The following is a 10329-nucleotide window of genomic DNA, read 5'->3' as shown; positions in this document are numbered from 1 at the left end:
AAAAAAAAAAAAAAAAAAAAAAAAAAAAAAAAAAAAAAAAAAAAAAAAAAAAAAAAAAAAAAAAAACTCTATAAATTTACTAATTTAATAAAAATTGATTTAAATTTAGAGGTAAATTTTGATTTATAGGAAGACACCTGGCACAGTAAAAAAAAATTAAAACTTTATGGAATCATATCAACCGGTGGAGAAGGAAGATAATGGTACCAATACCAATTTGATCCGGCCTTTGTGGGCCCCATAGAACCTTCATCAACTGCCCACGTGGCACTATTCTCAGATTTTCCAAATTAATTCCAATAAAAACCGATAACTAAAAAATACAGTTAGCCAAAAATTACAAAATTACCACTGGTATAAATATCTGGAAGCCGGGAAAATTCTTACACAGTTGTTGATCGCACAGTGCTCCTTTAGCTCGCCCTCTTCTCTTCCACAATGTAAAGCGAAAATTCCTGCTTCTCACCTCTTTCTCTCTCTAGGATGATAAATATTCCCATTTTTTTGCTGCGAAGATCTCCACTTCTCTTGGAATCGACCTACTAACTGGTAACTTCGATGAATTTTGCTTGTTTTCTCTACTCTTTTTCCTTTTTGGGCGTTTTCGATTCCTTGAATTTTGATTGTCTGCATATTTTATGCCTTCGAGAGTGCTGAGAGATAAGAAAGACATAATTAAGCTTTCCAATGGTGCGTTTTTGTTAGGGTTTCGTTCTGTTCTGGATTTTATCCCGTTTGTGTGAATTGGGATTGGATGAAATTGGCTCCTCCTCGGGCGATCTTTCTGTTCGTGTTCTTGCGTGGGAACTGTAGCTTGTAATGGCTTTTTTTTTGGCTGTGATTGGTGTTGAATTGTTAGCTGGAGTGGTGTCGAGGGCTGATTGTGACATTAAATGTTAAGATTAGGGTATAATTTGTAATGTTTATCCGGTTTGTTTCAGCAGTTCTGACATCACCTTGTTGCCGCCGTTTCTTGCTACTTGTTTTGTTTTTTTTAATTGGATATCTGTTTGGGATTGGGATCTTTATTTGTTTAATAAAATGCTGCTTAACATTTTGTGATTAAACTACATCACTATTGTTTAATTCTTATAAACTACATGAGTATCAATTGTTGTGATCTAAATGTGACTTCTTCATGTAAAGGTGTATTGTGAGTACTTCAAAGTGTATGCTAGTTGCTACAATCTTTTTCTGTTGCCCAATTCTTTAAATTGTGTTCTTTCTTATGTTCCTTAATAAACTAAAGAGATGGCTCAAAAATTGGAAATTTTAATGGTTTTCCCCGTCATTAGGAAACACGAATTTCGTAAAAGGGTTTAAATACTAAAGTTTCCTGTATAAATAAGGCTTTCTTGACTGCTTTTGATGTATGTATCGATCTACTTCTCGTTCGTTTGGTGTAAGATTCTTAGTTGTTTATGGTTGTTTACTAGATGCGAGGGTGGAATATTTGAGGCGAATACGATCTGCCAGTTGATTGAACAATTCAATTCTTATGCACTGGATTTGGAAACATGTCAAGCGGAACTGCTAGACGGGTCTCACGTCAAGATATTCAACTGGTAAGCTGGTTTTTGAACTTACAGACACTTCATGACCCGCACATTCGTTCTAAATTGCTCATTATTCCTCGTCTCTTTTCCAACCCAAGAGATCCCAGGGAATTGGATGAAAAGAAACTGATGCTCAAAAGCTAGATAACTGAATATTAGTTGTAGAAATAGATGACAGAGAAGTTCTAGACCATCATAAATAGTTTGTCCATGATCTTGAGGAACTTGTGAGGTTAGATGAATTGACTTTATAGGCTAATGAAACAAATTCCTTAATTTCCTTTCGGGATCGTGTTGTTGGTGTTGTCATATGAGATATTTGTGCCTGTACATGCCAATCTATGCTACATTTAGCCACTCAAAGTTGAAATTACGCTGAAACGTTTTGTCAGCCATGTATGTTGTGAAGCTTGAATAATCTTTCTAGGCAAGTTGTCCGTGTCTATCAGTGACGTAATGGACATCCCGAAACTCTCACATTTGTTGGAAAACAAGAGAATTTGATCTTTATTTTATCTAAAAGAATATTGTTTCATGAACATGACAAAAAAATATTAGAGAAGTGAAATAGCTTAGAATGAAAAATGTCGTGCTTATGTTTCGATTTTAAGGTGACTAATCTCATCCAGCTATTTATGTTTTTATTTTAGGTGCGAAGTCTTATAGAGCGATGCCTTCAGCTTGATATGAACCGAAAAGAAGTCGTGGAAACACTTTTGAATCATGAAAAAATTGACCCTAGTTTCACAGAGCATGGTAATCATGTATCAAATTTTTATTTCCATACATATTAATGGTCCCTTGTTTACTTGTTTAATCTGTGGGTGATAGATTTATGATATTTATCATAGTTTTGGTCACTTGTAGGCATTTATGACTTTGCTTTTGGGACATAGTTGTTCTTACTTGTATACTCGTTATCTTGTTCAAATAATCATCGATCAAGTCATGCGAGTATCTGAGTGGTCGAGCATTCAATCAACATTCTATTGAATGGATTATTGGATTTATTTTATTTTATTTTAATCTTAAAAAGATAAATTCTTTCTTGTTGATAAGCTCTTGTTACTGGTGTAATAGACCATTCTATTTCCCGACTATTTCCACTACACTATTCTTATCCATGCCAATTCCTCTTCTCTGAATCACACTGTGTGAGATCGCACATCGGTTGGAGAGGGGAACGAAGCATTTTTTTTAAGGGTGTGGAAACCTCTCCCTAGCAGACGCGTTTTAAAATCTTGAGGGGAAGCTAGGAAGGAAAAGCCCAAAGAGAATAATATCTGCTAGCGGTGGGCTTGGGCTGTTACACATTGCCAGAGTCTGTTCAGGCTCACTATTTCATTGTTGGTACCCAGGGAATTCGTTGACATGGCCGAGCTTTAGGAATGACTAGAACACCATGTTAAAACTACCTTTAGACCTAAAAGTTTAAGCTAATGGGTTAGATCCCACATGGGTTGAAACGAGGAACGAAACGTTTCTTATAAGGATATGGAACCTCTTCTGATAAGATATTGAATCAACTACAAGGGGAATAAGATTCGGATTACCTTGTAGATCGAATATCTCAAACCAAGAACACTTTGTTTGAGATTCGAATCACTCCAGAAGCAAGATCGATCATGTCTAGCTTCAATGATTCTTGTTGATCAAATATCTCAAACACTTGTTTGAGATTCGAATCACTCCACAAGCAAGATTGATCATGTCGAGCTTGAATGATTCTACATGCAATCTAAACTACATAGAATTGCAAAGAAAATTAGCCATTGGCTAAAGAAAAGCACAAATGCTTCTTTTAATATATTTTCCAAGTCTCCCTTACAAATACAACATACATGGCTTTATATAGCCTCAAAATGAAAGCATTCCAAAAGTTGTAACATTCATACTTAATAACCATAATTAGCCATTATGTAAATGTAACTAAAGTAAATAAAATGTCTTAAAATACAATAACTCTACATTACTCTAAATTGTAACCCACCCAAAATTTATAACCATCAAACTTCATTCCTCTTCAATGTGACATGAATTGCAACCTCTTTTGATAATTTTGACAACATTTTCTTCACATCTTCATTGAAGTATATTGTATGAATGATGTCTCTTGGTTCATATCATCTTCCTAGGCGACGAGTAACGGGAAGACCTATCAGGAAAAGCCCAAAAACCTAGAGAGAAAGCCCGGAAGGGAAAGCCCAAAGAGGACAATATTTGGATGAGTACCGGCTCTGCTGTGTAACTCTAAAAGATGAGTTTTAAAACCTTGAGGCTGATGGTGATACATAAAGGCTCAAAGCGAACAATATCTATTAGTGGTGGGCTTGGGCTGTTACACGAAGAGAAAGCAACCTATCTGTCATATGTATTGCCTAGGTTAATAGCTAGGAAACTACGAGAGATAAGTATTTTTAAGGACAATTGAAACCTCCACATATCTCCACAATGGTATGAAACTGTCCACGGCTTTACCCAAAAGGCCTCATGGAGATTTGATTTTAAGTTTTGGTTCTTGCCGTGTTGAAGGTCGAAAATTTTCCTTTTCAATGTCTTTATATTGAATGGTTGTGCTCTAAGTCTCTAAGGCATGTTTGACGATGCCTGTTGGTTAATAAAGATGGTTGTTTCACAATGTAACATCTTTCAAACCATTCAAGCAATTTTTCATTGAAGATTCCTAGGTTTTTTTCAAACCAAATGCTCTTTTGGAGTAGCTTTAGTTTCCAACTTCACTCCTATTCACATTTGTTCAATATTGTCTTTAGAGCCTTTATCCAATGCTCGAGAAAAGGTAAAGATCTTAAATAAATGCTCCCATCACTTGCTATATTGTCAATGAAAGGATGATTTTAGGTGGATTGAAAAGAAAAAATTAGTAAATTTGAGACCCATGGTTGATAAGTGGACATAACAAAGCATACATGTAAGGTTGTGAACAGTTTTAGTCCATCCTTTTGTGTTTACTTCTTCAATTGTTGTCAAAACCTTTTGCATTGCTTGTCTTCCAGTTTGGCAGAAGCTTGAAGAGGAGAATCAGGAATTCTTTAATGCATATTATCTGAGACTGATGGTGAAAAGCCAGATTATTGAATTCAACCGATTGCTTGAACAGCAAGCGAGAATGATGCACCAGATACATCCATGTGCTGTGACTGCGTTATCTAGTTCTAATGGATCCCACGTCCAACCAAGTAAGACTGCTTTCCTCCTTGTTGGGAGCTTCATTTTCATTTCTTACTCGTTGCATTGATATATATTGGATGTTAGCGTAGCTCTTTTGCTCTTTTGTGACTGAGGATAATTATATTATGTATGTTATTACATGCCTAAGTATGTCTCCTTCATTGTTTCTTAATTTCACAATTAGTGACACATCTTGAAAGAGGAAGAGTTGCCTCATGGAAATTTTATGCAAAGACACTTTCCGTTCAAACCCCGATGCTTTCTACCTTGTGCTGAAACGTCGGTTTTTTTTTTTTCTTGGAATTGAGCCTAGTGAGTACCATCTTGGCATTAAAATGAAGGAAATTACTTAATATTAATCCAAGCCACATCTCGTTTGTTTCTGAGCAACACTAAGTGATAAGGCAATCCTAATCCTCAGCTCAACAATCCAAGCTTTTGTTGAAGTAAGAACCCTTGAATCAAAGAAACTAACATCTTCTTATACAAAATTTGGATCAACCAAGAGATAAGATTAGAATTAAATTACCATCTAGATGCAAGATTTGGAACCTTGTTCTAAATTGAGTCACTCCACAATTGAACTTGATCAAGACTTGATTGAACGCCTCGGATGCAATCTACCAGAAAAATTGTTTGAAATTTAGAAATGACAAAAATAATGTTCAAATTTCTAAGGGTGAAAGTCTCAACTTGAGATTCATAAAAAATTTGCGTTTTACATACTAATTTGTGGGTATTTATAGTCTCTCCACAAAGGAACTCTCAACTCTTCAAATGGCCACTAAAAGAATGGTTCCACTAAAAGAAGTTATAACCATTCTTACAAGAAATTTCCCACCCTTTTGCCCACTACAAGAAGTTATGAAATTAAAATAATAAATGAAGTTTGCAAATAAATTATCAATCAAGTGCTATTTAAAGCAACCCCTTTCTTCACTTCAACCGTGCAAATATTCACTTCTGAAGCTCCAAATGATCCTTCCTCAATTGAATTAGTTTGTAACACATGAAATGAAGGTTGAACCGAGTCTCTCTAAATTTGTAGATGAAGAATAAATGTTCGTTGAATCTTCTTAGCCTTGGATCGTGTAATAGGTCCAGTTGGAACATTTAGAACACCATGATCCTTATCACAAAGGAAGCCAAATGAATATGTATTATTGGACTTCATGCCCGAGCATACCTGTTGACTATTACTTGCCTTTTCCAACACATGAGCTGTCATTAAAGCTGGATTCTATCGAATGCAGGCAAGTTGGTTGGGATAAACGTCCTTTTGTTTCATATAGTCAGGGCTCCCTTGATGGGAGTTCCTGTAATTATGTTTAATCCTTGGTTTGTCCAAATTGGAGGGATTTTTATTATTATTAGGTTAAATTTCAAGTTTAGGTTTTGAAATTTTAGGATTGTGCCTATTTGGTTGGTCTATATACATTAAAATGTGTTTCACCTTTGTGTCAAGTAGGTTCTTAAACTTAAAAAAATGTCTGATAAGTCCTTAAACTTTCAATAGGTTCCTTTACTTTCAATTTGACATCCAATAGGTCTTTGACCTAGTTGACATTTTTTAAAATTCACAGACTTACTAGACATAAAATTTAAAGTTGAGAAGCTCACGAGACATTCAATTTTATATCTAATAAATCAGTTAATTTTTTTAAAATTTTTGAATATGTCCAAGACTGAATGGTTTCTTTCCCTATTTGGGATTAGTCCTGTCCTCAATTCCTTTCTTCCTGAGCGCGGGTACAAGTTGTACTTGAAACTACATAAGAAGATAAAGCCCAAGGTAATAGATGAAACCAAAAACCTCCTAAACTTTGGAAGTATGAATACGCGCTAAAAGCATTTCCAAATAAGTAAATTCATTTAATCTTGAACCTTAGACTCCATTCCTTGCTTTGAATTTCCTTACTTAGCCCAACGTACTTAAACAACCTAAAGACTTGGCTCGGTCACGATTTGGTGATATAACGCAGGGTCTTTCAAATTGAATGGATAAAATACAGGATATAAATAAGTTTTTTTTCGATCTGGATAAAGCAGCTTCTCTCCTAAACAAAGGAAGAAACTTTGATTTATGATAATTTTTTTCTTAAAGAATAGTAGGGTTTATGAGAATATGATTTATCTCAGAATTCCCCCTTTCTCCTCGATTCACAGAGACAAAATGGACTGGTGTTGAGGGAAAAACTTTTGTTTAACATTTCTAGAAAGACCACCTCGTAAACTCTCTCATTAATCTTTTGTCTTCTCGTCTCTTAATAACATTCTGTCACCTTAGTCAATCCATTCTTTTGGAGCTCCTGATGTCGGAGAAGGAGCCTCGGGTGTAGGTCTTGAGGCGAAGGGGTGCACGGATAACTGCCTTCGATCTCTCTAACATGTCTTGCCTTAAATTCTCATTTCATTTATTTAACAAATGTTTTCAATATTCATGCATATCAATCATTGAATACTTAATTGATTTAGAATTTTCATTGTGGATTGACGAATATATTGTTAGTGTTTTATTTACACAGCCACTTTCTATAATTTCTGGATCAGCAATGATTCAGTCACTTCAAACTTTAATTGTTACAAATTATAGTTCTCGACATTCAAAAACCTTATTCTCTAATGAACTTGATTCCTGATTCAGAGAAAAGGTATCATCAGATTCACTCATAAACTATTGATGTTACTGAATGGTTTTTCGTTATCAACAACAAAAAAAGATACTAGAATAACATCTTTTTCTCTCTCTAAATTAGTTCTAAAGGTGGAAGATCTTTTATTCACAAGGTATTGGTTCATCTTTGTTTTGTTTTGATAATATTGTAGTTTCTATTTTGGATATTCAAATAGAAGAGAAGTGTGAGATCCCACATTGATTGGAGATTGGAGAGAGGAGCGAGTGCCAGCGAGGACATTGGGTCTCAAAGTGGGTGGATTGTGAGATCTCATATTGGTTGGAGAGGGGAATGAAGCATTGTTTATAAGGGTGTGGAAACCTCTCCCTAGCACACACGTTTTAAAAACCTTAAGGGGAAACCAGAAAAGGAAAGCCCAAAGAAGACAATATTTGCTAGCGGTGAGCTTAGACTACTACAAATGGTATCATAGCCAAACACGGGGTGGTGTGCCAGCGAGAATGGTGATCCCGAAGGGGGGTGGACGCTGTGCGGTGTGCCAGTGAGGATGCTGGACCTTGAAGGGGGGTGGATTGTGAGATCCCACATCGATTGAAAAGGGAAACGAGTGCCAGAACGTTGGGCCTCGAAGCAGGTGGATTGTGAGATCCTACATCGGTTGGAGAGGGAAACAAAGCATTCTTTATAAGGGCGTGGAAACTTTTCTCTAGCAGACGCGTTTTAAAAACCTTGAGGGAAAGCCTGAGAAGGAAAACCCAAAGAGGACAATATCTGCTAGTGGTGGGTGGGCTGTTACAAGAAGGTGGAAAGTAATCTTGTGATGTTAGAGTTTATTCTATGCATCTTACAAAATGCTTCATGAAATTATTATCTATCAAGCATCCCACATTGTCAATATGTGATTCATACTGATGCAGATTTTCTATTCCACGGGATCTATAACCATTTTTATATATTGATGCTCTTGTGAGGTTTTCATTCCTTAACTGTTATTTGGAGTTTGAACAGTACACCAGAGCTGCTACGCACCAGAGCATACAGGACCTGCTTTGAAACAAGATGACATAGATAACCCTGTTGGTGTCAGCTTAGGCAATGCATATTCTAATGGTACCCAACCTGTACAGTCAACCATGCACACTGCCGTGGACATGTCTTCTCATGCCCGGAACGATGCTGCACCTCAGAGCTCAAATATGGGTCTGTTTCAAGGAATGAATGGAGGGATGATCAAAGTAGAAACTGGATATTCAAATAGTTCTCCCTACATGTTTGGAACAGAGGGCAACGTCCTTGATGCACGTCAATCAATTGGTAATGCATCAGTTGCATCTTTTGCTAGTGTTGATTCCAACACACCATCCTTCAACGAATCGCTACTCGATCCGGATCCCTCTTCATTTGGGTTCATTAATCAAATTACCAGGAATTTTAGTCTCTCAGATCTGACTGCAGACTTTTCTCAGGGTTCAGGTACTTTTTTTCTCATTTCCTATGTCAGTTTAATTTAGAATGAATTAGTCTCTTAATTTTCAGTTCTAAGAGATGTTTGAGAAGATTTCTAAATAAATGAATTCGGAACTGTTTCCCGAGGGAGAGCGAGTGGACCAGGACCATATAGATGTATTATGGGATTTAACAACATTACTTTGAACTTCAGATATACTAGAGAGCTATGGCAGATGTCCTTTTTTACCAACAGAAGCTGATAACATCCTTGATACTTGTGAGAATGGAGACCGTCTTGGTAATGATTTTCTATATCCGTTGATCGTTGCTTGTAATATTCACCAGGTGGTTATTGACTTACAATTTCTTCGTATTTAAAGATGGTAAAAGGTTGGACAGTTTATCGAAAAGCTTGAGTTACGAAGAGTTCAGACACAATTAGCTGGTAAGTTATCTCGTGCTTAATCGATCATTTTAAATGTATGCTTTTCTTTGACCGTTCTTTCAAAGTTGGTCCACTGAAATTGTGGGGGTTGCCCATTGATTCTCCAATGTGATGAATTCATGAAAGCACTTTTGTTTGGAATCCTATTACTTTTTACAAGAATAGGCTTCCTTGTGGGTCTACTGAAGTTTTTCATTGAGAAACTGTGTTATTTAAAAGTTGGGGAAAAAAAGACATCATACTTATGCAACCTGCTATAAACAATAGAGCATAGAAGGAGAATTCGTGACCGACATACTAAGCAGTCTTTACATATACCAACAATATACGAGTTTCCAGCTATAGGATTTTAGGAAATGAGATGGGAATTAGAATGCTTGGCTTCATGAAATGGCGGGAATATTAATATGTATAATCATGTCAATTAACATGATTTTCTTTTCTTTGTTGCAGTGCAGGAGAAATGTATATTATGTAATGCATCTTCACAGACATTTGGAGCTTTCCAGCTGCTTAGTGATGAACTTTTAAGCAGTTGTATATGATAAAGGGCAAATGGGTTTGCTGCAACCTGATAATAGAGATGCATCGTATATCATCATTTTGTTGCTATACTTGCACAGATGATTGTACATTGCGTTGTAGGGCTGGAGAGGCTTCTTGAATCTGAAACTTACTGATCATATATGTGCCCGCCCGTTTCACTGACATCGGCGGGTAAGGAATTTTCCTTGAGAACACAGGCTCCTGATTGATTACTCACAGTGATTCTGAAAACCTTTTAGCTTTCAAGTGATTAAAGTCTCTGAAACTAACCGTTGATGTTTGATGTTTTGATGTTTTGATGTTTTGATTGATGATTGCGGTATTGGAAGTGATTATTGCAATGATCTGATTATTGTGTTGAGTGTAGATTTGTAAGAGTGAAATACATAAAGCTTGTTGGCTTGAACTTTTGCCTTTTTGACCGTCCATTGAAGACAATATCTGCTAGCAGTATGCTTGGGTCGTTATATTGTCTCTAGTTAAAGAAGCCTTGTGAGGTGGGTTTTAT

At 36.2% G+C, this 10329-nt stretch overlaps 1 protein-coding gene across 3 annotated transcripts; it reads left to right on the top strand.

Moving 5' to 3' along the window:
* The first annotated feature begins 378 nt into the window (after positions 1-378).
* On the top strand, positions 379-10288 carry LOC111432488. Of its 3 annotated transcripts, none has more exons than XM_023069397.1 (8): positions 379-549; positions 1437-1565; positions 2207-2312; positions 4571-4753; positions 8390-8854; positions 9042-9128; positions 9211-9275; positions 9729-10288. In XM_023069397.1, exons 2-7 carry the CDS (start codon positions 1518-1520, stop codon positions 9270-9272), a joined length of 951 nt encoding a protein of 316 aa, XP_022925165.1. In that variant the 5' UTR covers positions 379-549; positions 1437-1517; the 3' UTR covers positions 9273-9275; positions 9729-10288. The 3 variants fall into 3 exon arrangements, with proteins under 3 accessions (XP_022925165.1, XP_022925167.1, XP_022925166.1); XM_023069398.1 differs by lacking the exon at positions 379-549 and adding an exon at positions 783-907; XM_023069399.1 differs by lacking the exon at positions 4571-4753.
* The last annotated feature ends 41 nt before the right edge of the window (positions 10289-10329 follow it).

Source organism: Cucurbita moschata, unplaced genomic scaffold (genome assembly GCF_002738365.1).
Source record: "Cucurbita moschata cultivar Rifu unplaced genomic scaffold, Cmos_1.0 Cmo_Scf00038, whole genome shotgun sequence".
NCBI classification, from domain to species: Eukaryota; Viridiplantae; Streptophyta; class Magnoliopsida; order Cucurbitales; family Cucurbitaceae; genus Cucurbita; species Cucurbita moschata.
This window is presented reverse-complemented; position numbering and strand designations above follow the sequence as displayed.

Bases quoted from the DNA above. Each gene is read 5' to 3' on its own strand.
- LOC111432488 (XM_023069397.1), top strand. From the start codon at position 1,518: ATGTCAAGCGGAACTGCTAGACGGGTCTCACGTCAAGATATTCAACTG. The intron at 4,754-8,389 runs GTAAGACTGCTT...GAGTTTGAACAG, and splicing joins TGGATCCCACGTCCAACCAA to TACACCAGAGCTGCTACGCA. The intron at 8,855-9,041 runs GTACTTTTTTTC...TTTGAACTTCAG, and splicing joins AGACTTTTCTCAGGGTTCAG to ATATACTAGAGAGCTATGGC.